Here is a 27,429-nt window from a genome sequence, read left to right as displayed (position 1 = left end):
TCTTCTGGCATGATATGTACTTTGTGGTTCGTCTGGGCCGAACTGCAGCTCCAGAATCGTTAACATGTACACAGTCTCGACAGCATTTGTAACAGCTGGCCACCGAAAAGGCTCTCGAGATGCTGGTGTGTGCGCTTAGCGCGTATTTGAAGACAATATGTGTGCCGTACTACTAGTACGTACCAGCTACCGATGTTTGTACTGAGATCCTGTTAGGGCTCACCCATCCGCGCCCGCGGATCTTCCCACTCATGTCTGAAAATGCGTGCAGCCACCGCGATGAGCCTGTGTCCCTGAAATGTAAGAACGCCATCTCCTGCTTCAGATAAACTTTGCACTCCTCCCATGTTTTTTTGGTGCTCCCCAATTGAGCTCCGAGCTTCTCTTCCAGTTTTTCTTCCAGTACAGCGGGCTCATATCAGAGCATGTGTGTACAGCATTGGAAACCCAAAATACAAATTGTGCGTGATTCTCAGAACCCCCGCAGGGCCAGCTTACTTGCATACTTGCACAGATATCAACTACCAACGTGGCTATGTAAACTGCACTTGGACTTAATAAGTACAAGTAGCTCTGAACATGCCGCCATTTGGTATTGGAGCAATAAAGCCTGCTTTTTTCCTTTGGTGGGCAACCCCTCAAGCTGACCTGAACCCTAAGCAATCAAGTCTGACATAGCTGAAGCTTGCCATCACGGACGCCAGCCAGCTCACTCGTTTTCGCTTTTGGCTCTCGTCTGTGCATCCAGCTTTACCAACTGCATGGAATCGATTTATGATTCCAACCCAACTACCCTTTGCCGTTCATTCCTGGAGTAATAAGCTCCGCCACAGCCCCTGTGCTTAGGCGAAGCTTTGTACATGACATATAACGTCGCATAAATTATTTTATCATTCCATACCCTCGATAACGATGCCTTCTAATCCGCTGCGCTGACTGCTTGTGGCGGGCACACTTCTTGACTCAGCGGCAAGCGCGATAACCCATCAGATAGGATATATTCACGCGCTAGTGTATACGTTAGTTCGTCAGGTTTGCACTGGTGCTGTGGCATCAAGGACTTCAACAATTGCGAAACGATTAAGCTGCAGACGGGGCTGCTTTCCGCTGACGCATAGAGACTTTCAATTTAAGTGAGGGCTTGGTATTTTACCAGATTAGGTAAAATATGTAAACTTGCTGGCATTGGACTTCGAGTGCATTATGAGTTGTGGAGAAGTCGCAATGTCAGTTAAGTCCAGGGAACCTTAACTGTTAAAGCTTAGCCAACATTACGGCAACAAGTGTGAGTAAGTAAAGCTTACTCTCCTATGACGCACGCGGCATGGTGAGCACCCAGTAGCGCGTTCCTGGCCTCACGACTTTTGTGCCTAGGCGCGATGGGGCGCATTCTCCAAGCGTTGGTTAGACAGGGCGTGCGGAGGGACGTTTTCATTGTCATTGCACTATTAGCTTTGTGGAGCACCACGGCTGCTGAAGCTCAAGACGATAACTCCATCGTCGAGCTGCGGAACGGGTTTGTACCTTTGAGGTGAGTCCACCAGTTATAATGATCTGTTTAGCTGTGTTGTCTATGCCGTGTAATCGTACTGAGTTGCGCCAAGTTCTTGCCGTTAAGTACGTTAACGTTGGCTGCGCATCCTTTAGTTATCGTGCTTAAGCTTCCGTTATGCCCGGCGAAGCATAACCTTATGATCGCAAATGAACGTCTAAATTAATAGATGTAACGATGAAAATTGCATTTGCACTCGGAGAACCTCGGGCTAACTTCTGTGCATCATCGCCGAGGCTCCACAACGCAGACTTGCAGACCCACTTCCTAACGCTTCAGACTCCAGAGCACATCACAAAGACCAGTGGAATCTTTCCAGCCCTCTTGTTTGTACGGCGTTTCAATAGTAAGCTGCAGCATGTGACATAAACTTTCCTTCTATCGGAGGCACGCCCGGCCAACTGCCTTCCCTCATCTTTAACAGCACGCACAAAAGCCCGAATTGATTTTGTCACTGCATCTGGCTTTGCGGTGTGCCGCCTAGTGGTCGTAGCTAGCAAGAGGCGCGCGAGGGCGCAACTAAAGGGTAGCGAGGGTACCTACTATGTCTACCAGGATCAGCTTACACATGCCACAGAGACGTCCTAGCCACATGTATGCGGTTCGACAGTTAAAACGACGGCAGCTGAAACGTCTGTTCCTGGAAAACGGATTTATATCCCTGTGACAGAACAACCCCCGCTCAGCGAGCAGTGTTGCCGAGCAGTGTTGCCTCTAAGAGGCTGTTGCTATATGAAAACCTGACGCAATTTAACACCTGATAAAGATACCGGGCCGCTACGAACAGTGGGCGGCTGAAAGAGTTTTTGTTTCTTCACATCCCAGGGTGCTCGTGTACCTCTCGTACATGCACGGCATGTTCGTACGCACTAGCAAACAGTGTACAACGGGAAAGAAGGCCTGAAGCGCGCCGTGTAGTGGCGAGGCGTCCTAAACGACGCGCCGTAAGTAGGTCTCCGACCAGCGCACACCACCTACCTGCGGCTGCCGTTGACGTTTTGGCCGCCGCCGCCGCGTCTATTACCTTGAGACACTCGCCTGGCCGTCATTTCACCGCTCCCGTTCTTGCCTTTCCCACCGTCCGCCCTTTTGTTCATTGCGCCCTTCATCCCCTTCCCTTCTCGCGCCGTCCCTTTGGCGCGGCACTGGCCTGGCACACACGCGTACAGGAAGGCATCCGAGGTGTCCAGTGCGGTTGCTGCCGCCGTCGCCGCCGAAGCAGCTGGCGGCAATTCCAATGGCGGGGGCGGGGCCGGGGGCCCACCAGCTAATGTACCACACGGCAGGGATAAGGACGGCCGCAAGCTCATATTGCTTCGCTATTCTGAGGGTACGTAGATGCCTACGCCAAAACGTTTGGGCTCCTAGCCATAACCTGACATAGGAGCTGTGAAATTCTGTGGAATTCTGCTCTGGCCTTATTGTACTCTGCTCTGAACGTGCTAAACCTTGCTGTAGACCTGCCTAAAACTGTTCAGATCTACTTAGGCCATTTTAGACCTGCTTAGATATTTTTTACGCAAACGTTTATCTTTGCCTACCTGTTTTAATGCGTACATGTAGATACTGTACGGGACATGCGTGCCAACATTTTAAGAGCTGGTGCCAGCATCCTTGAGTATGTGGCGTACAACACGCTGCTCGTACTAGCCAAGTCCGATGCTATAAGCGTAGCAGCTCGCTACAATGCACTGGCAGTAAGTGGATGCGGCTTTACGGGGCGGCTGAGACATAGTGCGTAGAGAGCATGCAGGGGTTGGATTTACTCACGTAACTATGGCCTGCCTGCCTGCCTGCCTACCCGTCTGCCTGCCTACCCGCCTGCCTGCCTACCCGCCTGCCTGCCTGCCTGCCTGCCTGCCTGCCTGCCTGCCTGCCTACCCGCCTGCCTGCCTGCCTGCCTGCCTGCCTGCCTACCCGCCTGCCCGCCTGCCTACCCGCCTGCCTGCCTGCCTGCCTGCCTGCCTGCCTGCCTGCCTGCCTGCCTACCCGCCTGCCTGCCTGCCTACTCGCCTGCCTGCCTGCCTCCCTCCCTCCCTCCCTCCCTCCCTCCCTCCGGTGATCGTCCTGTACCTGCTGTATGTTCCGCACCCATATTTGTGCTTTTACCGTTTCTCACTTCAGGTCATTGAAGAAGACCATTACCTGCGGTTCTTACTTCCCACATCACCCCACCCCATCCCACAATCTACGCCAACTCACCACTTCGTTTTTGTGCGTGTGTACGTGTGTATGTATGTATGTGTGCCCTTATGGAATGTCGGTTGACGAATACTGAAGGCCGAGTACACGCCAGCATTTAAGGTGGCCCCGGAGGCCTCAGCGGTCTTCACAGCAGCAGCAGCCAAAGCGGCGGAGATGCAGATGAAAAACCGCCGCCGAGGCCTTGCTGCATCCAACAGCAGAAGCAATAGCAGTAGCAGTGGCGGCGGTGGCAACGGCGGCGGCGGCAGCAGCGCCGGCGGCGGCAGTAAGGCCGGCGGTGGCAGTAGCGCCGACGCTAACACTATCGCAAGCGACAGTAGCGGCAACGACAGTGGCAACGGCGGTGGTAATGGCAACAACGTAGCAGGGCCAGCGGCGTCCAATAACGCGGGGAAAGGCATTCGCGGATCCGCAGGCGGTTCCAGCAGCCCAACAGATGACGACGCAGCCGACGAAGTAAATTCCCAATCCTCTTTTTCCGTTCTTAGAGGCCTCAACACTTGGCGGTTGTACAACAAGTTATTCCAGCCTACAGATAACAACACCACTCAGCCACTACCGCCACCGCCGGGCGCGGACGGCAACGGCTCTGCGATCGTGGTTCCGGAGCTATATGCCGTGACGGTCCGATTGACTCCTACTCTGTCCGATAAGGCCCGCAGGACGATTGCACAGGCGTGGCCGGCAGCGCTGGCAGATGCTTTAGGGAGGGCAGGGGCTGGCGACAAATGTCGGCCCCAGGCCGCATCCGATGGGCTGTACAGCCAGGCATCGCCCATCCTCTTGGTATACTTCTGCTTGCAGGTACGTTGTCGTGCATTTGTGTGAGACGTACTCACGTCCATGTAGGGATGCCTGCGTGTGCGGTAAAGTACGGAAATTCGTGTGCATGTTGCCTTACCAGGTTTCCAGGTTCAGCATGGGATGGGCGTTAGCATATACACACATGTGGGCACATGCATGCACATGTGATAGAGAAAAGTCCCAGTACGTCTCCAGTACGTGCATGCGCGGTATCTATGGTAGATTATTAAAAAGCTGGGGTGAACGCTGGTTAGTGCAACTGATTGTTGAATGCCGTCTGCTGCTGTTGCTGTGTGTGTATGTGTGTGTATGTGTGTATGTGTGTATGTGTATGTGTATGTATGTGTATGTGTGTATATGTGTGTGTATGTGTGTATGTGTGTGTATGTGTGTGTTACACCTCGGTTGCGTTACGCTTGCGTGTCGTGCTTGCGCGTCCCTGTGAAGGCGGCTGGCTAGCCAGGTTCCCCTAAAGGGCAATCGTACATCATAAGACAGTACCAACGGCTGAAAAGTAGGGCATGTGACACGGAGTGGAGTGAAGTAACCGAATGACGCGGGGCAAAAAGAATTAAGGGATGAAAAATCCCTTTCTGAATCTTCACCGACATCGTATGCGTTTTGTTGCGGAGCCTGAGCTGGGCAGTATGTCTGTATGTCTGCATGCTGGGCGTCGTTAAGTCGTCTGTATGTCTGTATGCTGCCTGTTCAGGACTACGAGCAAGGGGTAACTTGGTTGACTAGACTAGACACCGTTGTCTGGGTGGAGCCTTCACTCAAGCCGGCAGCGCGCAACGCCGCGGCGGGTTGGATCATGCAAACAGGTTCGTTATTCCCTTGCGCGAGTAGCAATTATTAGTATTACATGCAATAGACAGGCTAGCCTGTAATGATAATATGCACGCATCTGCTCTGTGAGCCATCCGACCGCATGGTGGATTCGTCCCACCTTGAGAGAGCATGCTACAGCAGAATGCGATGGTGTGGATGTTTACGTGGTAACCTCCGATGCGCGCGTATTCCGTTACATGGCAAATCTCTTTATTTGTCCTGTTTTTTTGCTGCTTGTGCGCGCGCGCACGCGCTTTTTCACTGCGGCTGGCGTGTGTTCGTAACTTACATATTCACCAGCTTTTACGATGCGCAGGAAGCCTTTCGATGGACACTTATATCAGTCCTACTTCCGGTTTGCGTCCTTACTGGGCAGCCAACCTCCAGGGCCAGGGAGTCATCGTTGGGGTAAGTTACTTTATGTCTTTTGTCAGGGGCCCCCTAATAAAAAAAACTAATAGGGGGGCGAGCGACTGACCTATCATTACCTATCATTACCTACATATCGATCTATATCGTTTACATCATCGTTTGCTCGCGCAATCGTTTTTGCTCATGTTTGTCTGTTTCAAACGTCCAGATTTGTCTCGCTCTCTTTCCGTGCAGCTGGAAGATTCCGGCCTCGACATGAGCCACTGCAACTTCATAGACGACCGATGGCGAACCGGAAGCCTACGGACGCTATTCGTCGGGTCGCCGCCTCGTCTGTACCTGCCATATCATCGCAAAGTCGTGCAATATATGCTTCCAATTAACTCTGGTAGGAGAACAAGTTCGGTTTGGTCTACTGAGTGATTTGAGATGAATCCCGTTACAGCGGAATCGTGTCGCATCATACGACTGTAGCGTCGACAAAACACGTGCACACGGCAGACTGACAGACGCTAAAATGTCGTGACAATCGAAAAAATCGTCGTAAAGGAGGAAAGATAAGGGGGAAAATATTGCGAAGGAGGAAAGTTAATAGGAAGGAAGGAGAATCGTTTTGAAGGAGAAATAACAAGGGAATGCAGGCGGCCGCAGCCTAGCCAGTGGGTGTGGGGAACTGAGGGGCGTTTCGGCCCGTGTACGCTCCTCGACACCATCGCAGTTGCAAAGCATTTGAGGGCCGCAAGCAGAACCAAAGAACTTTAGAACACGATCAGAGCTCCAGCAGGAGCCGTGTACACCGTATGAATGTGGGTCGAAGCCTGACCATCCGTTGCATTTGGACACTGTACAGGCGCTCCAACCAGGCAGGGTTTGTGAGCCCGAAAGGGGTCTTTCAACGGGTTATAATTTCAGGCGCCCGTCTTGCTTGCCTCGTTGCTTGCATGCCTACACCTGCCCACCCCTGCACTCAATCGGTTGTCGTCACTTCGCTTAATTCCACGCCCTCTCCACCCGCCCGAAGGCATTAACCGCTGGTTCGGGGATGAGCCCTACGGTCATGGAACGCATGCAGCTGGCAGCATTGCAGGCGCCGCCTTTGCCAGCAAGAACGGCTCATTGATAAACCATCGTGGGACTGGCAGCGCACCGCAGGCGCGTCTTAGTTTCTTTGACATTTCGCCCAGCAATGGTATATTCGTGCCCATGCCCCTGGACGACAAAGTACTGCCGGTAGGTCCGAATTGAACACGTGTGTACACGCATGCGTATGCGTATGCATACGGACAACTCATGCATGATATCATCTATACGGAGAGGGGCTGATATGTATGAATGATTCGTAAATCCACTGTAAATCCCCTGATTCGTAAATCCTGATAGATGCTACAGCCGGTGGGTACACCCACGCAACTGAGCGCGGTGATATAAGCTTATTGATTGCTACCGGTCATAAATACCTCACCTCTTAAGAGTGCGTGCACGTGCGAAGGGCTGTGGCGCTGGGGGTCGGCACGCTTGCTGCCTTAAACGTTTGGGTTGGGGAGACTTGGTGTTTGCTACAGTAGGGCCGTGGATGCCCCGAGTCACATTTTTTACAAACTGGTATAGCCCTAAAACCTTAACACCATCAGTATATATATATACTCAGCTGCGACCTGCCTTTGCCTGACAGAAATGCATCGCCGACAGGTAGGTGAACCGGATTATGGCATGTGTATGTTAGATATCACCTGGAGTTGCGTTACTCTCCAAAGATGTAAAAGGTGTAACAGGTGCACGAGACCGAGGGCAGGGGGCCCAAGAGCCGGACGAAGGCTAGGGTCGGAAGTAGATAGGTATTCTCTGTGTGTGTATGTGTGTGCTTTTACAGAAGCTGGCAAAAGGAACTCGTTGGCAAACCTGTCGTTTGGTACACCGATGCACGTCTGTCGTACCACTGCAGCACCGCCGTACACCCGTACTTGACGTCCTGTTACTATATATAATAATACAACGCACAAGTGTCGATACAGCATCGACGTACACGTACCCCTGCCATCGACGCCTTCCTGTCCGCTCTCTCCCCTCTCCTCTCATAGTATCATTACGGAGCGGGTGCGAGGATTAGCTCGTCCAGTTGGGGATACTCGGGAGCTCTGGCGGTGTCGTACAATGAAGCCTGCAGGCAATTCGACGCGTTTGCTTGGCGGAACCCGGACTTCTTAACCGTCATCGCTGCTGGAAATGATGGTATGTCGGTATGTCGGTATGTGTGTACTAACCTTCGGAGCTGCGCACGCACGCATGCAATGCATGTCCGCAGTTTTTAAATTCCCTAAGAGAGGGGCGATTGTTGACTTGACGTCTGTCCTTAGCGGCAGACGCCCACTCGGGCGCCTTCGGCATGTGTATCCTTGGAGGGAGGCGCCTCCGCCTGTGCACCGACGCATGATGCATGTATGTATGTATGTGTATGTAAGCACGCAAGGACACCACTGCAATTAGGCGCCACACTGTTGATGGCTCTTTGGTGGTTGTATGAATGAAAGCGGACGAGCGGACCTATGGGTGCATGGCGCGGCAAAGTAGTAGAGCGCACATTGTCTCCAAGGACAACGAATTGCACATGCTTGTGTGTAGATATAAAAGCAGGAAAGGCGAGTCGTCAGATAGCGCCATAGAACAACATGGTTCGACGAGTACGTGTACCCCTTTTTGACCTTGCTGCGGCGCTGCTACATTCATCAGCTACATTAACACACACACATACATACACACATACACACACATATGTGACTTGGTTGGTGGTGTTTGCGCAGGCGACAATGGGTTTATGGCCACGGTCACGGCACCCGGGACAGCCAAGGTGCGTCCAGCACGGATGACTCCTCCAAATTCCGGGTATCGGCTCCATCATCATTCGTCCACATCATTATTCCTGCTTGCAGAACGTTCTCTCGGTCGGCGCAACGATTAACCACCCGGCTGGCTTCAGCGCTTCGCCGTACAACATGGCAATTCTGTTCCGCTACAGGGATGCGAACAACACCCTGAAATCGTATTCGGTGCGTTTTCGTGGGGGAATTCGGATGTAATTGGAAAGCATCGGGAAATGGAGATCCAGGAGATGGATGGATGGATGGATCTCCGCTTATGTGTACATGGGGGAGGGGGAACCGACTTGCCAGGGTACCGACTAGACTAGCCAGAAATTTCCTTGCTCGTCGATGGCTCATCAGCAGTATATAGCTCAAGGGAAACATATATCCAGTAATTTTGTATTACGCGGGCGTAATGTTCGGTTACTTGATTTACCTGGCGGCTCCACGAAACGGAGGGGAGTGCTTGGAGCTCGCGATAGGTCGATCTGCACTGCAAGCGGTGCTATTATTATTATTACTACTACTACGTGCCGCGGCACCGTATTTTCGTACAACGCGAACGTTTGCTGTTTACTCACACAATTTACGTCATCACGTGCTATTTTGCAGATGTGGCCGTACCTAGGGAAAAGCGACTACTATTGGAGAATGCTCCTCGATAATCAGGTGACGGCGTGTTTTTCACCGAAATGGGCAATGACCAAGCTGGGTTTCGTCTCCACTACACGGCCGCGTTCATAACGCCCTGCTCATCGCCTCATTTCTAGGACAGTTTGTGCCAGGATTAGCGCTAGCGCTAACAGGCACGTTTATTGTCTGGGCATATTTTCGTTGATTAATAGCAACTTTGTTTCTAGTAGGTTTAAAACTTAACATGTTTTATCCACTTATGTGGAACAAACAGTATAGCGGGCCAAACGACGCGTATGGGTAGAGGATGTTGGGAACAGCTTGACTTGGTCAGGACCTTGCCAGCAGCGGTTCATTTACCAATTGGTAAATGATTGCAATCACCTGCTCGCGTCTAAAGTTGCCTTAACCGGCCATCATCATCAGTCGTCATGCAAATATGGACATGGACATTCATACATATGTACAGGTCTTACGGACACACTCAGCAGCGGTTCACAACAGCGCTCCGTCCCGTCCCGGATGCATCCATGCCTAACCGATCTAGAGATATCGCTGCAACTGCTGCTGCTGCTTGCTGCTACTGCTGCTGCTGCTTGTTGCTGCTGCTGATGATGATATTGCAGGAAGTGCCGTTTCGGGTTGCGTCTCCCTTAAATGCCTGCACCAACCTCACTGGAAATTACACTGGCGCGGTTGTGCTGGTGGATCTCACCGGTACCAGCTGCACAGCGGACCAGAGAGCGATCAATGCGCGCAGAGCTGGCGCTGCAGCCGTCATGTTTATTGCCGCAGGAACCGGCTTTCTGGACTATTCCCAGGAAGTCATTCCCAGGATTTCTGACTTCAACACCATCTACGGGCTAATAAGCAGGGTAGGTTATCTGTTCATCATTCGCCCCTCTCGAGAACCTCCCCCGGAGTAATGGCGAAAGGAGGCTAACGCAAACGTCTTCTATCACATGGCCGTCGAACTATGTCGAAAAGGCAGGGCTGGAAAACGTGGTAGCAACCTCCCGAGTTGGGGAGCAGTAGGTGGCAGACTCTGCCAGTCCTAGTTAAAATCTTGTCGAGGACGGCCTCACCTGGGGGAAGGGGAGAAACGTGCGTGTATCCTGGTAGTATCCTGGTTACATCGATACTCTGGAGGAGGATGCCATCAGCAGCTTGTTTGGGAATCTTTACATGGTACGGCTGGATACGACAGTCGTACGTGTATCCAACGTTGTATACGTATACAACGTGATTGTTTATTTGGTTGCTTCTGGCCCCGTGTTCATTATTTTGAAAATTTACATATATACATACATACATTCATACAATAACCCGCCTGGTACGGCCCTTTATGCGGCTCTTTCCGTTCCATGAATCGCAGGCGGAAGGCCTGAACACTGTGGCTTTGCTGAGCAACAGCAGCTTGGTGATCACTAACCCGCACATGACGTTCTTATATTATGTAAGTACTGTGCGTGTGCAAATGCTATATATGGCTGCTGCTGTTGCTAGCTGCTGCTGCTTCTGGTGCCATTTCTGTATGCAACGAGCGAGCGTACACACCTACCCTGTGTTGGCAATCGCTTCACTAGCTACTAGCCAGACTGAGAATAACGTGCATGTGTGTCTGTGTGTGTGTCTGTGTTACATTGGCAATGCACATTTGTCAGATGTCTGTTGGTAGGTTCCTAAATCCGTGCTGGTCCATGGTGATATCGCAATAGTAATAGTACACTGCCAATGATCTGCACGCCATCCGGTCCGTTCGTATCTTACAGCTGCACCACGGTCGATCGGCCTTGGCATCCGCTCCATGTTTGTATCGGTGCTGCCAGAGATCGGAAATAAATAGCACCAGATATGTCGGATAGGAAGGATTTGAAAAAAATGGCGACAATCTACTTGTTACACCATCACGACTACAACTGCTACAGAAGAGTACCGATTGGCGGATACAGATCCCGTGATATGCCTTACAGAATACAACATTACTTTTTTCTCATTGTTCCGCAGCGGCATTACATATGTGTTGTACAGAAGTAACTAATAATATAGCTGTACAACTATAGCCGTCCAAATTAAAATGCAAATCCAAAAAACCGTTTTTCGCCTATTAACTTGTTACTCGTCCACGCCTTTTCCCTCCCATCTCCTGCGCTTGTTTATGTGCACGCACGTGTCACGACCCTGCCTGCGTTTCGCACATATATACATACATACATACATGCACTCACCTGGACAGCCGAACGTCGACATGGGCATCAACAGCCTACCCTACTTCTCCAGTTACGGCCCGTTCACCGACGGCCGAATCAAGCCGGACATCGTTGCCCCTGGCGCCGCTGTCGAGTCGGCCGCATCCGGACCGGGTATTAGACCGGACGCTAACTGTAAGCACTTGAAAGAAATTGCGTTATTAACAAGGGTGTGAGGGCATAAGCGAGCACGGAAGTTACGGTCGCTAGCTAAGCTAGTAAGGCTTGGCTAGGCTAGGCTTAATCCTAGGTGCATTAAAAATAGTCAGGAAAGTATCCATAAATATAAATGTAGATCCTTTGTTCAGAGGAGGTATATAGCTAGGACAGCGACGCACTAGTAATACGCTAGCAGCCGGATTCAGGCTAAATCCTTTAATGAGCTTGTTAAAATTTTCTACGACTGCGTCGCGCATGCATAGATGACTTAAGTAGTGAATGATTCACAATAACGTTTGCACAATTTTATACGTTATTAGTTTGCTCTTAAGTACGGCGGCGTAGATGGAGGTAGGTAGGTGCCAAGCCAGAGGTAAAGCCGACGAGGTAAACCCGTAACAACCTCTCCACTCCCGTCCCCGCAATACAAACGCCCTAGCTTAGGCTGAGGAGTATTAATATTTTTATTATTATATTATTTAGCATGCTCTTGCGTGCTGCATCATCTCTTGATCCCTGCTTTGTGTGTGTACATGCAGCCAGCACTTGTTCGAGCTCCACCATCCAACTACAGGTGTGTGTGCATTACCAACCGTGTGTACAACTAAATCTGCACGAGTCTAACAGACTCGTTCTCCGATTTCATCTCGGTTACCTTTCCTTGTCAACAGCTCGTCCACTTGTACGAACGGGTACTCGAGAGCTGTTAGCTGGCACCGTCTTGCAAGCTTCTGCAGACCGTCTTTTGTAGCGACTGCGTCCATTTGGAGAGAGAATGTAATAATATTAATATCCCCCACAACACATGACTAGCTGCACACACAACACACCAACACAAACACCTCCTAACGTGATGCGACTCGAGTTGGCTGCTCGCCTACATAACATGCGTAAAAGCAAATCACGAGTCGTGAGAGGCAACAGGTAGCTATAGCCCCGAAGACGGGTAGCGTGCATGTGCCTGCTGGCAGCAATGAAGGGGATGTGTAGAAAGCGGTGCGCGCGCACTCCTCCACCTCCCCGCGTCCCCCGTCTGCACATGCAAAAGCCGGGCAACCGGGCCCCTTGCGAATAGTTTTTACTCGTGTGTGTGTGTCTGTCTGTGTGTGTCTGTCTGTGTGTGTGTCTGTCTGTGTGTGTGTCTGTGTGTGTGTGTCTGTGTGTGTGTGTATATGTGTGTGCGCCCTCGTACTTCCAAACGTCTTGTGCCTGTGGGACAGCACGTAACTAGAACCGGGTCACTTACCCATGCCTCGTTACAAGTTACACGCTACAAGTGTAACTACAAGTCCCGCAGGAATGGGGAAAGGTGTCCATCAAAAGCCCGGGGACCATGGATTAAAACAAAATACGTCGCGTCACGTTTTGCAAACTGACGTGTCCTGCTCAATTTGTGCCTCCCACTTTCCCGGGAACCGATCTTGGTGTTGGAGGCCCTTCCACGTATGTCACGCATCAGCATTTGGTTTGTATTGTATCCGTCTGCTGCACTGCGCGCATGCTGCACTGCACGCATGTACACCTACACACACCATCGTCCGTATGTCGCTACTGCAGGGGACTTCCATGTCAACCCCCCTGGTGGCTGGTCACCTTGCACTGGCCCGCCAGTACTTTAGGTATGTATGTACAGGCGCGTGTATGTATGTATGTATGTATGCGTGTGCGTAAGCGCATGATATTTGCAAGCTGCAAGCGCTGTACATGTGCAGGGCCGTCCGTGTAGCGGGGGGGTTATGGACGGTGTAATAAACAACTGATGTTTTCCAATTACATGTGACGTGTTAATACGGTATTTTTTACTTGATGTTTGTCTGTCTGCCTGTCTGTCTATATGTACATACGTATATGCGTTGAGCTGTCGATAAAACCGAAGACCTTCATGACGGCGGCTTCAAAGTGAGCTAATGTTTTCCCTGTCGCGCAGGGACGGCTATTACCCCTTGGGAATTTCGCAGGACCCCGCTTCGGTTGGCTTCGAGCCGTCGGGCATGCTGCTGAAGGTGAGTACGGTGAAAACATGTGCGCATGCGGAGAAGCCTTACCACTTTACTGCTGGCTTTTCTTCCTCATAACCCTTATTAAGGAGCCTTAATTTATAAGTGGCTCTGCCTACACCGTATGACCTTGTGTATGGGTCCATTTATTTCTGAAATGCTTTCCTGAAGAGGCTATGCGCGAGGTAACGTACGAACCACGTCATCTGTACGGATATGATGTGTTTAGTCCTTACTGTTATCCACAAAATAGCTGGGAGGTCGCCACACAGTGCGGCTCGTATGCACCTCCGTACATGCCCCGCCGGGTTGACGCATACAGCACTCCTGTTGGCGGTGACGTGTTTTAGGTCATTACGCTGAGCGCAGCAGCTATAGCTTTATCAGGACATATGGCAAGAGGAATTAAAAAAAATTAAATTGAAGCCGCAGTAATAGCAGCCTTGCTGCTGCAACACTTGTTGTCAATTGCAACATTACTGCAACAGCCCTGCTGCTGCATAACAATTTTTGCGCGTGTTCTGTACATCATTATAACCGAGTTCTAATCCTTATTGGCGGTTACTGTCAACCAACAACGGTCCGCACCCGCGCATGCTGTAGATGCTGTAGATGCTGTAGATGCTGTATCATATCGTTTACATCTGCTTATAACATTTCCCCGTTCGGCGATCGGGCTTTCGTTTTCCTCCCTTCTCCTGGTTTCCGTTCGGTCGCACGCGCATCCACGCAAAGTCCGTGCATGTAAATGTACTCGGCCACTGGCTTATTATCCAGTGTATTAGCTGGCCTCCGCTGAAAAGGCCTCTTGAGATGCTGGCGGTCGCGCTTAGCGCGTACTTGTAGGGATAATGTGTGCCGTACTGTGTACGGCAGCTACTACATCCATTCCATACCCTTTCCCCGCCGCGCACAACCAACCCTATCCGCAGGCGGCAGCTATTGCTGGTGCAAGCTCCATGACGGTGAGTTCAGCTATTGGTCGTATGTATGTCTGTATGTCTGTATATATGCGTCCTCATCTTTCCTTACCTGTGTAGTTATGTGGGGTACATGTCGGTATGACGTATGCGTGCCGTACCGTTGGATAAATTCCCAAAAGGCAATGACGCTAGTTTTTAGTGATTGGCTGGTAACTGTGTGACGCATGTGGATGCGTTTATCGTTTGGGTTTTCTCGTCCTCACCGGCGACTTGTCACTCAGGCTAAACAGCACACGCCCTTTTGATGCCGTATCTGTATTTTCACCACACCATCACTGATAAACCATTTCTGAAGCAAGTGTCCGTCTTCCCGTGTGCTACTGCGTTTTTGCGTTGTCTCTCCATCGTCTCCTCTTCGTCATTTACATCAACCCTTTTTGGTTAATGTACGGCAATTCCCCCCACCATTACCCGCTGTGCACGCCCGCCGACGGAGCGCAGGGAGGCTTTGCGGGCAACGGAGGTTTCACCTTGGGTCAAGCACCGGATGGCTACCAGGTAATTTATATTAGTGACACATAATAATTACAAAAATACATTTAAGACAAAAATACACAAGAGGTAATACGAGGTAGTACGGCATAGTATACGGCATACACTTCACTGCGAAATCGGAAGACGGAAGCATGTTTGTGCAAGTGCTAAGCCGGTATTCATGCGTGTGACTTGCTTAAGGTTTTTGACATTGTCAAGTTGTTTTTTGTTGTGTGTGTGTTTTAAGGAAAACTAACTATAACCTATGCCTCCACCGTTGCGAGGTAGTTGGAAATGATGTGGATATGGAATGGAAAAATGAATCGCTGTTCCCGCTGCTGCTGCCCTCCACCGTGTTGGTGTACATGTACATGTGCACGTGCAGGGATGGGGCCGGTTCGACCTCAGTAGGATGCTGCCCCTGCCCAATCTTACACACCCGCTCTTTCGGGTTGCAGTTGCCGATTTTGGTGTCGTGGACCAGGGTGAATGGATCTACCTGCATGGCCTTGTGGCGACAGGAACCGGGTGTGTGTCTGTATGTATGTATGCCTGTATGCCTGTATGCTTGTATGCATGTATGCATGTATGACTTAGATTACACTGTGGGCCGCGAGAGCCGGGGGCCGAAGCCGAAACACAGCGCAAGGGTCGGGAGCACACAGCACAAGTCGGTTAGTCTTGTGTGCTCCCGACCCCGACTCAGACTGCCAACACTCTATGCAGCCACTCCGCAGCCACTCCATCCGGGGATGGCGCTGCAGTGAAAACACCACGAAGGGCTCTCAGTTCCCGCTAGAGCGAGTCCACAAGTCTCAGCTAGGGCAAAGTCAAAGGCTCTCTGAAACAACCCCCCAAAACACCACCAACGAAAACGGGATTCGAAGGGAAAAAACAAACAAAAAAAATTCGGTTAAGGCAGTCCCGGCACGGGAGGGCTCCTGATATACCTAACAGGCCAACTAAAAACCTCCAAGAGAGAAAGGCTAAGAGAGCTCGACACCACAAGACGTCTTGCAACCACCTTAAAACAACTGACCTCCACCACCTGTCCCTTCCTGGGCTGGTCCAGGGGAGAAGTAGCCATATAAAGAAAAGGGACCACGCACAAGCCCGATCACCACTGCAGGGGCCCGGGATAGACCGGCGAAACCACAAAAGCGATAGCGTTGCCACGACACACAGCTCCTAGACCCTCCGGAAAACCGCAGGGGGAGGATTGTAGCCCGCGCGCGCCTCCCCCTTACCGCCACTAACCTGAACGGTTGGTCCTCCAGAAATGCATGTATGTGTAGTATTTTGGGAATATTATGATGTGTGGGACAGGGGGGCCATATCTTCAACCTGTGGCCGCTACCTGGCAGACCCTGCCTTCCCCGGTATTTCGGGACACTCTCGTCCGGCCTCCCTAGTCAACTTCACAGTGGATCGCTCAGGTTCCGCACCCACCAGCGGCATCCAACGGGATCTGCCGGGTCGACAGCGGCCCAACTCCATTCCTGGTCAGCGCGCAGATTAACTTAATCCCAGGTCAACACCGTCGATCAACTAGGAGCACTTCTATCTTCCACCGTCGGAAAGGATTTTTTGACCCTGACAGGTCTCGATCACGGAACCTCCGGGGGCATTGGCGTGTGCTTGACCAGTAGTGCCTGACCTATGTAAATATTAAGTATACGTCTTAGGGGTATCCGCCGGCGTCGAAAGAGCTCGAAGAAGCAAGCCAACCATAAATCGGTAGATTATGCTAGATTAACGAAACGACGGGTGTCACATCACTTGAGCGTCACGCCTATTTTACCGCTCCGGTGTGTTCCTCTGTATGTATGTGTGTATGGGTGCGTACCTGTGCGCAGTTGAACACGGGCATGGACATGGACATGGACATTCCTGTTCTATATTCCGGGCATATCAGGGGATCTGCATCCGCCTATCGGTACTTTCCTGCAACTGTTGTGGTCGCGATGACATAACAATTCCCCCCTTCCTTGAGACCGGAGATTCCAAATACACGTCTACCTGTATTTGTCTTACATACGCATGTGTTGGCATGTACATGCACATTGAACATCACGTCCGGCAACCTTTCCGCCGTTGCGCTAAGTTTTATTTTATTGTGAAGTTCGGTGTGAAGCAGCGCAAAATCGAAACCTCGCCATCTGTTTTCATTGCCTGCTTGCAGGCCGATTGTTGCGGCACTCGTATGGCACGACTATCCTTCAAGCCCAGCCGCAAAGAAGAACCTTGTCAACGACCTGGATTTTGGCTATATGATCAATACGACGTCGTACATTCGTACACGTACAGGTACGTACGTTGGCTCATTCGCAGAAGGCAGCCTCGTTTGTCCGACATTTGTAGTATGTAATTGTTTCGCCATTCGGACAAAGAAGTCTGTTCGTAGGAGCACCTGGGGTTTTCAATTCCCGTACTTGGTTTCGCCTTGGAACTGTTGTCGTACATGTACGTCAAGGAGATGGCAGACGAGATGGCAGACGGCCATCCTTAGCTAAACTTCATAATCGGCCTCTCACGGTTGCATGAATTGAAGCAAAGTGACATTGAATAAATTGATTGCCGCATAAGTAGCCGCAACGAGGAGGAACCAACCTTCCCCTACGTATTTATTAAAAACACACGCCACGAGTACGCAGCAGCAACTCCGCACGCCTCCACACTCCGTCAGCACACATGACGCGCCACGACACTAGATTTTCCCTTGGGATTTACTGTAACGAGTTCCCCTCATTGATGCGCACATACTTACATACATACGTACGTACATGCATACGTACAGATAATACCAACAATGTGGAGAGGGTTGAGCTATCCACAAGGGACGTCAGAGCTGGAGACCGGGTCTCGCTAGTCGTGTACGGCCGCAATCTTCGGAGCTACTTGCTCTCTGGGGCGGATGCTGAGCTGCCTCAGCGCTGGGCGGTGATGGTTGCCGGGCATTTCAATGGCACGTTGAGGACCCCCCTAAACCCAGCCTACACACGACCTCAGAGGTTCCTGCTGGTGCGTCGTACTGTCGCTGTCGTACACTACGGCACATTCATAACATGTTGGTACGCCTGTGCTAACAGGCACATGCTTAGGGCAAACAGCGGTCGTCGTATGTACGGCCGGCCGGCATGTGCGTAGTTCTTTTGTGTCACACCATATTCAAACAATATTCCAAACATATGTCATCTGTTATTAGGAATAATATCTATCCAATGGCTGTTTGTTCGATGTGAATGCGCATTTTCGTCCTGCTTACTATGCCGTACACATGATATGTGTACGGCATGTCGATGTGTATAATTGAATCAAAGCATGTCAGCTCAGTATTATTTTGCAGGAACTTAACCTGCCTGCAGGATCCACACATACATGGGTGCGCTGCAATGCGTGCTCGCCCACTTGTAACAACCACACACACGCACACACACACACACATACACACTCGCTCGGAAATGCAGAAATGCACGGTCTCATGAGGAATAAAATGCTTCCCGCGTATCGGATGTGCTGCAGGACACTCAAGTCTTTATGCGGCTACGAGGAAGTCGCTGCGTGTACTCCAGAACCGATTTGTCCATTCTTACCGGGGGGTGTACGACATCGTCGGCGAATCTAACGCTAGTTGAGGAACCGGCACCCGCAGGTATATGCTGTTAGCTAGGCAGTTTTCGTAGTGTTAGGCTTATTTGTGTATGTGTGTATGTGTTTGTATGTATGTCCATGCTAAATATTTTAGACCTTGCGGGCTATAGATAGCTATCTAAATATATACATATACCGAATGAGCATTTTGCAACAAGATCGTGGTATTGTTCACATTCGCAGGTGACCCAAGGATAGGCCCAACGTTACTGTCTGACAGCGGCTGGCTTTACACCATACGCGATGTCTGGGGTCGATGCATAACCGTGCCTGGCAATATTTCTGGCACGCGTGCAATAATGGCGACCTGCAACGCCACCGACGCTCGACAGAAATTCGGCCTGTTCCTGGGGCACCCAGCAGACGGGTACGTGAGTGTTGCTGGATATGTTTTGCGGTTGGCAATGCGGATGGCAATGTTTGTCTGCGGAGTAAAAACCCTAAAACCCTAAAACCCTAAAACTTCCAGGACACCAAATTTTAGCTAATGAAGGTAGCCTTCTATCACAAGCATTGCTTATCACGCTTGATGGAAGATTTGAAGTCTCTCGGCGTGAACAGGAACAGAAGAAAGGCAGCAGCACCTAGTCAACCTCAGGTCCTGAACCGTCGACCCTACACATATGTCGTACTGATGAACGCCTGATAGCGGAGGGTGGAGAATGACAGGATTTTTGCATGGCGGACATGTGCGTGAGTGCATGCATGCATGCATGCAGGCCGTTATATTTCGTGGTCCCGAGCTTTGCTATCAATGCTACTGGCGTGTCGCCGCGATGCTTGCGTCAAAACTCTGCGAGCTTCGTCGTGCTGATGCCCTGCACCGACGACGACCTTGATCAGCGATTTGAGATCCGAAGCTTCACGGCTGGGAGACCGCCACGGATGCTGCCACCGTCGCCGCCGCCGCCCACGCCCAGCCCGAATGCCCCCCCACAGCAGTGGTATCCGTACAGCTTGGTCTTCCGTACCGACTGGTACCCTATCGGAGGTACGATTTTGTTCGTACGCTTTACGGTACATGTACGTATGCAAAACGGCGCAGGAGCACATGTTTCTTTTCCCCGATCCCTACTAGTCTGCTAAAAGGTACTGTCAGTTGCATATTTGAAGGACGTGCGCTGTTATCATAACCTGTATGTCGTGTATGTAGTGTATCTGTCTGTTGGCCGTTGGCGGTTAGCCGTTGGCCGCTTATGCCAAATTTCCACCTATTTCCACCTCGCTTGTTAATTCCTGTAGAATCCTTGCACAGTCAAACTGTACAGCATTATTGTGTAGTGAACATACAGAAGTACCATCTTGGGATTTCCCGCAGGCCAGTCAGATTTGGCATGTTTTACGTGATAGCAGGATGGCCATGTCCTAAGTATGTTTTATATATCTGCCACCAGTTATAGCTGAATTGCAGGCTTACCGAAAGTGATTCGCAATGCCTCTCCGGATCGACGCCAACCCGGGGCTTTTTGCATAAGTGCTATAATTCTCATCATTAAAACATTCTCATAATTTTTATATGCTGCAGGAAGCGTTAACTTGAACGACTATGACTATATGGCGGGTCATAATGGTTACGGCGATTATTCGTACGGCGTTCCGTTGGACGATTTGGATATTATGGCTTCCTGGACCTGGAATGGTGCAACGTACACAATGGGCCGCTGGGCCCAGAACGCGGATAATATCAGCGCCACGACGGGTGCCGAGTACGGTGGTGACAATACGAAGTACGGTACGCAGTACGAAATTGTTTACTTTCCGGCTGGCGTCAGCCCGCCACCGACGGATTTCTATGTTTGCGTGGCTTGGACACGCACCCAGACGTCGACGACCCGTGTGGTCTTAACCATGTACAAAGGCTACGCAGTGGCTTCGACGACCAAGGTATTTAACACGACGCGTCAATCGGATTACTCCTGTACCCCCTCCTCTGCCGGCTATGTGGGCAGCTTCAACCCATCTGCGCCTTCGCCACCGCCGCCGCCACCCAGCCCAACAATCGTACAGCAGTCGTACCCGTATCCATTGCTTCTCCGTACAGATTGGACCATTATTTCTGGCGTCCGAGGTACGCTGCTGGGGCACGTGGCATGGATTATATATAGCGTCACAAGTCGATGTCAAAAGTATACGTTTCTGGAGGTTTCGATCCCAGGCACCCGGTGTTCTTTGTTGTCTTGTTTTTTTGTGCCGCGTAATGCATTTGAAAAACGGGAAATGTAGGGAGGCCAACATTACAGGACAACCTGCCCTTGTCTTTATATTTTGTTCGAACTTCTGTTTCTGCTCATGTTTTCATCCGGCGGGGGATGAACGGCGACTGTTGCGATAGTTCCATTATTATTGCCATCTGTGCTCCTGGACTGGGGGGAATTTGCTGGGGTGCTGGGGTATTGGGGTAATTTTTTCTCCATAACTTTTCCCAAGGAATCTTATTTTTCTCGTTCTCGCACGCGTCTTTGGTGATGGGTTTTGCCAAGGTAACGCCCTGTTTGACCTCAGCTGTGAGCGGCTGGCTAGCTAGTCACTTAGTGGACCGCACTAGAGAGTCTCCCGTGTGCGCATGCACATGCTTTGTCGAGGCGGCTACAGTTATCTGGCGCGACACCTTCCCACAGCTAATATGTTTGTCTATCACACGTTATGCCCCAAATCTAGGTTATGTGGCTCTTAGGAGGCTCTTGCGCCTCTATCTGCCAGCTCGTGTGTTGGCACACCCCTCGTTACACCTCCCTCTATCTATCTACCGGGGTAACTAACGCAACCGAGGTGTTACACACATACACACACATGCATACATACATAGACACACAGACACACACACAGACAAACACACAGACGTATAGACAAAGAGACAGACAAATGTAATTTAAGACAATTATTAGTACTCGCAATGTAACACCCGCACATGACACGGCGGTCATGAATTCAGGCCGCTCGTCCAAGCCGTACGATTTCGACATCTTGGTTTCGTGGACAGAGGGAAACACCACCTTCATGGTCGGCAGCGTCGCACTCACTGCCGGCCGAGCAGTGTACGGCGGTGATAACCTCCGTAATAACGGTACGAACTATGAGTACGTCTATTGGCCTGCGGGCGCCAGCCTACCTGCGACTAACACGCTTCACGTTTGTGTTCGGTGGAACGGAAACCCGAAGCCCCTGGCGCGAGTTATGCTTTCCGTCTACCACGGCACTCGATTCACGACGTCCACGACAATGGTTGACACGACGTTCGACTGGTCCGAAACCTGCGTCCCGGGCGCAATCGGCTACATCGACAGCTACTGGCTTGGACAGGCTAGAAGTCTTCTTGACGATTTGGGCTACTCCAACTGCTATACACCGCCTGTGCCGTCGTCTGCGACAAGTCTTTACTTCCTGGTGCAGTGGACACCGGCGAACTCCACCTCCCCAGGTCGATGTATGTATGTATGTATGTATGTATGTATGTATGTCAGATGTATGTATGTATGTATGTATGTATGTATGTATGTATGTATGTATGTATGTATGTATGTATGTATGTAGTGTACATGTGAAAGTGTGGAAGAAAGTCGCGTTATGTTATGTATATATATGTATGTATGTATGAATGATTTTTATCCAACCCCGGGGCCGACGCTCGCTAAACATCTGACTGTCGCGTACGGCAGTCAGCGTAAAATTTTGACTGTTATAGTGCCGATGGTTCCTCTTATTTTTCTGCAGTACATGCTATAGTCTGGATCTAGTGTATCGGCTCACTCAGTCACTTGTGTGCCCCGCAGGACCGACTCTGTTTGACTGGGACTTGGTGGTGACGTGGAGCTACGGCGGGGCGGCGTACGAGATTTCGCCGTACTTGCGCTTCGTCGCAAGTGCCGTACACGGCGGCGACAACATGAGGGTTTCCGTGCCTGGGAACAGTGAGGTGAGTCTGTTGTGGTGTTGTGCGTGGTGTGGCTTCCGATGGCCTCTAAGGTCATTACAAGGTTCCCTTCTTTCTGCCAAAAGCAGCGGAGGGCCGAGGCATCCTATCCTGTGGCATTGAAACATATTCACAGTTGCGCCCCAAAACAGTTGCTGCGAAGACATGAAGCTTACTTGGTAGACATTTACTAGGCCGGGAAGTTCCTTGTGCCCTGTACGACATCCATTTCAGTGAAAACAAAATTGCGTGAAGGCGAGCCGAGCCGTAGGATTTCCTTCCAACTTAAAAACCCGCCAATGTAATCAGCGCACTCACGAACTCTCTTCATAAATGCCATTCCTGGTTCATAACAGATATGCCGTACATTCACATTCGTTCATGCTTGTACGACGACCTGTACCGACGATGTCCGTACCCCACAGGCGGTTTACTGGCCCACGGGTCTAACAGGGATGGAGCCCAGCCCAACGCAGTACGACGTCTGTGTACGATGGTACACTAGGGGCCGCCTGAACGTTACCCTTACCGTATTTCTGTATACCAATCCCGTACTGCGTGTCACCAAGACTTTGGAAAGTGTTGCGGTCAACAGCAAGACGTGCTCGCAGTACGCTGTGGGGTATGTGGGCAGCTACAACTACACAGGCGGTAGCGCACCCGTAAGCGCAATAAAAAGAAGGGCAACGGAGGTGCTGTTTGAGGGCGACGCCTCGGCACCCGCAGGCACGGCAGAAGGTGGTTTTTCAGGCGCAGAAGACGTGGCGCATCTAGTCCCCTGAAAGGCCTTACCGTCGCCTGTTTTTTTTGCGTATGTTCACGTGCTGACTCGTCTTCATTTTGACCCATAGATATCCGCCAAAAAATAGCTCGCAGTCCGGTTGCCCGGGCTTTTCATTGACGTCTCCTCGCTTCCGCAGACCCACCATCGTCGTCATGATCATAGGCATCATAGGCATGTGCATTACATGAAGCAGGCGGGCAATATAGTGTTATTACTTTTTGACATATTTGCATTTTGAATATACATATCCTGAGCGCGAGCATGAGCGTATTGTACGATAATTTTACATGACATGTGCGGAGGGAAAAGAGCTGCAAAAGACGGCATGATGACCGGGGTGTGTGCAGCAGCATCCAGCTGGGTCTGACAACGTTTTGGAAAGCAGAAGGTAGAAGACAGAAGGCAGAAAGCAGAAAGCAACCGAACGGCATAAACTTGCGACGATAACCGTCAAAGCCCATTACCCATATTGCTTTCTTTTCTTTTCTTTTCTTCTTTCCGTGTTGTGTTGCAGCCCGTTCCGTTTGTTGGGTTGCGGTGGTTGGGGAACACCCCTGACCTGCCTTTGGGATCTGCTTCTCGGGCGTATACCGTCATATGTATGTCTGTTTATTTTGGGGGACGGAACATCGCTCGGCGCTACGTGCGCGCGTGTATTTATGTTTTCGTGATTTAGCATCCTTAGACACGGCCTTCGCATGCAAAAACAGCAATGACGGTTGAAACGAAGAAAAATAGACAGCAAAGGAAGTGAGTAGTCTTCGTGTGCGGTTCCCATGCGCGTGCATATGCCAGACTGCTGGTCAGCTGCGCTCTTTGGCTCTTAATTCATATACTGAGTGAATCGCAGGACTGCCGTACATGCCGCCGCTGGTGCCGTTCCTTGCTGCATAGGGACACGAACATAGAGCGAGTGCAGGCCATCAAGTTTGGTTGGTCGGCTTCCAGTTAGGCTGTTTTCATTACGTGCGTGATTGGGGCTTAAAAACCTTGCTGTCAGAAGTAATGATGGGCTGTTGGCTGGTAGTATTATTGTTCTTGAAGTAATTAATCCTGGTTTGGCGTGGCGATCAACGTATAATGGTATTGCCTCTTTGCAAAGAGGGGGAGGAGGTAGCGAGGGATGGGTGCGCATGCACGCACACACATACATACGTATGAACACGAGACGTTGCCTTCCTGAGTTGCAACGTCTGTGTCCTGATTAGGCGCGGGCACGCACGTGGGACAACGCTCGTTGTGTTGGTTATTATTGCTACTCTATCGCGATCGGGGGAAATCCCATGGTTTCATAACCCATGTTTGCTTTGCCTGCCCACTTTGGGATGAACGGTGTAGAGGAGGGCATACGGAAGTGGCGGAAAAACCCGTTCAGCCGCAAGGTAAGATTCCCCCTTCTTTCCCGGGGGAGAAGGGGGAAATGGGGGCTTCTCTGTTGATTCTAATGTGCAGCTTGTTTCAAATAGCATGTCGAGGTCCGTTTTTGCAAAGTTGTGTATTCAAAGCTTTATCGGTAGGGGGCAAGGTAGGCATGTAGCTCGCGCGCAAAAATTAGCCGTTTGTGTCAATGTATGTATGACACTGGGGGCACATTTTTTGTTTCTCGTTGGTTGCTGTTTCTGCACGGTGCGGGTGGGCTACTGCATGCAAAGTGGGTGCCGGTCGGCAGAGGCGTGTCCTAAATAGGCCGCACCCTGGCTGACGGGTAGCCAAATTAAGCAATCCAGATCGTGAGCCACTCTATGGAGCGCGAACCACGTGATGTGCCAGGGGCGTCTTACGTGTTGCGTCTAAGTAGTGTTACAGTGCAGCATTAAGATGCTTTAATTATGGCATCATGTACGGTGTACGGCGTTCGCACGACATGCGTTCTTTCTTGCGTATCGGCTCTTTTTTTATGGCCATGGTTCTTACATATATACGCACACACATGTACACTTCATCGCTCTCGTCCTGTTGGAGTACGAGCCAGATGGACCGTTAGAAACAACCAACAAACGAAAATGACCGGCAGAATACGGCAGGAAAAACTCCCAATGCTGGCAATGTTGAGGCGGCAAGACAGGAACATGCATTTTGGGTCTTGATGTATGTACGGTGTTGTCCATGAGGCTAACCCTAAGGAGGCATAACCACCATGCCATGTCTTTTTGCGTGTGCGGATGTCTGTGGACCGATGCCTGCGGGCGAGCACACGGCGATGGGTGGCTAGAAAGCTGGTGTGTTACATAGTTTTTATGTGCTAATAGGACCGGTAATCTGGTTACGGTCCCTGTTTGGATCCACTGTTTGGATCGACTGTAACCATCATTCATGGTTAGGAATGCATGTGGGTAAGGCTTTGAGGTTGAATGTGTGAGTGTAAGTGGCTGGCTGGGTGATTGATGATAAACTAGCTTCAACATGCTTTGTAGTGTTTGTATTTGTTGCTGGGCACGCGATGTCTGCGTCCTGGTGGTGCTCTCAGTTTCAGGGACATAGGTACGGGCCATACGGTACCGTTAATGTTGTCGTATGGTGTCGTACATGTACGATAATGAGCTGTATAGTGTAGGTTGAACAGCTCGTTATGGGGAGGAGTCACAGCAGTGGTAAACCCTAGGAATTTGGCCCAGAAATCTGTTCGTCGCAGGCAGATACAGACACAAGGTTTGATGATGACATTTTATTTGTTGCACGCAGTGGGCAGAATAGAACGCAGAAAATGGCGCCTGTCAATTTGTGAGTCATGTTGCTCCTGTGGAAGCATGTAAGGTGGGGGCCAACTAGTCCGATGACGTGTAATTCAAATTTCCTCGATTCGCTAGGGTTTGCCACTCGGGGCCGCTTTTCGTGAGCCGTCACGTACAGGTGTACGTCGGTGTACGCATATAAAAATCGATCACCTGCATGTTACAAAATTGGCTGGAAAGCTCCTTACTTGACTAAAGGGCACTTGATCCTTCGGAAAGGTCTACACAGTCCATTCCTGTCGCGCGCATCCTGCACACCATAAGGTTAGGTCACTTTTAGGTTAGGTCACAACAAATAAACTTCATAGGTACTTCATCCCTTTGATTCGGCACAAAGTATTTCAGAAATATACTGCTCTGATCCTGAAGAATTCCTGTGGGCTGTGCCAAAGGCCTCAGGCGCTCAGGGCTGCCAGGGGTTGGTTTTTCGTATGAGCTGTCAACGGAAAACAGCATTCACTGGCACAAGGGACAAGGCCGCAAAACGCACGTAGGCAGTGCATGTTGATTAAGTGCTCGTCCTGTAGTGTAGTACGGCAAGTGCGGCGCGGGAGGAGCAGACCGGAATTGGCCAGAGGACAGTGACTGATACGGTAGTGCGTTACAAAGATTAGCTGGGAACAAAGCGCTGAATCCAGACAACGCTAGTTCGCCAGTCAACCGTGCAAGCAAGCGCAAGTCAGAACGTCGTCTGTTGGGGATTTTGAATTGTTTAAATAGTGATTTACTTTGTATTCGGGACCCAGCTCAATAGTAAAATAGATAAGGCGATTTGACGTTGCTGGCATATCGGTCGCCAGTAACAGCGAAGTGATGGCAGAGCGCGAGCAATCGCGCGGCGGAGGCCAAGAAGGCTTGGAGGACATCCTCCAACAGCGGGACGAAGGAGGACACCAGAATGGCGGAGCACCTAGTTACCCGGAGGGGGCCGATGCGGTGAGTAACAGACGCCAGCTATTGCTCCGCGCGGTCAGACTGTAGGCACAGCCAGCCGCCGCAAGTTCTGTTATATCAAAGGCATGGGAGAGACCGGACCCAGTTTTAAAATAGCGGGAAAGGGATGCGCCGCCGCTGTTGTTTGACCAGGCTGGATTAGAAGCTACGGGTCAGGCTTAGCTTATGAAGAACACGAATCTGTAGACCGCGAGTGGCCGACTCAGAGTATTAGTGCTCGTGAGGTTGGGTCCGTTTCCGGTGGATGGCGCCGCGGCAGAGGGGTAGTTGCTTTGAGATGG

The 27,429-nt window shown here is 50.9% G+C and overlaps 3 protein-coding genes across 3 annotated transcripts in view; all 3 read left to right on the top strand.

Moving 5' to 3' along the window:
• Positions 1–1,310: 1,310 nt before the first annotated feature.
• On the top strand, positions 1,311–18,602 carry VOLCADRAFT_95105 (uncharacterized protein; the record flags this gene model as incomplete). The annotated part of the gene is made up of 22 exons (XM_002954267.1): positions 1,311–1,327; positions 2,722–2,882; positions 3,116–3,249; positions 4,310–4,561; positions 5,274–5,385; positions 5,709–5,800; positions 5,999–6,152; positions 6,786–6,994; positions 7,843–7,993; positions 8,563–8,609; positions 8,692–8,808; positions 10,631–10,711; positions 11,492–11,639; positions 12,203–12,237; positions 13,221–13,282; positions 13,591–13,666; positions 14,593–14,625; positions 15,085–15,141; positions 15,503–15,645; positions 17,300–17,424; positions 17,915–18,138; positions 18,585–18,602. 22 exons carry the CDS (start codon positions 1,311–1,313, stop codon positions 18,600–18,602), a joined length of 2,448 nt encoding a protein of 815 aa, XP_002954313.1.
• Positions 18,603–19,067: 465 nt separating this feature from the next.
• On the top strand, positions 19,068–23,452 carry VOLCADRAFT_95104 (uncharacterized protein; the record flags this gene model as incomplete). The annotated part of the gene is made up of 7 exons (XM_002954266.1): positions 19,068–19,135; positions 19,488–19,759; positions 20,294–20,836; positions 21,701–22,186; positions 22,539–22,681; positions 23,104–23,340; positions 23,405–23,452. 7 exons carry the CDS (start codon positions 19,068–19,070, stop codon positions 23,450–23,452), a joined length of 1,797 nt encoding a protein of 598 aa, XP_002954312.1.
• A 3,341-nt stretch (positions 23,453–26,793) lies between these two features.
• VOLCADRAFT_106329 (uncharacterized protein) overlaps positions 26,794–27,429 on the top strand; it is a 13,574-nt gene continuing 12,938 nt past the window's right edge. The window contains exon 1 of the mRNA XM_002954265.1: positions 26,794–27,130. Within this exon, the coding sequence (XP_002954311.1) occupies positions 27,008–27,130 (123 nt within the window). The 5' untranslated portion in view covers positions 26,794–27,007. The remainder of the gene's footprint in view (positions 27,131–27,429) is intronic.

This window comes from Volvox carteri (genome assembly GCF_000143455.1).
Source record: "Volvox carteri f. nagariensis unplaced genomic scaffold VOLCAscaffold_41, whole genome shotgun sequence".
Lineage (NCBI taxonomy): Eukaryota > Viridiplantae > Chlorophyta > Chlorophyceae > Chlamydomonadales > Volvocaceae > Volvox > Volvox carteri.
This window is presented reverse-complemented; position numbering and strand designations above follow the sequence as displayed.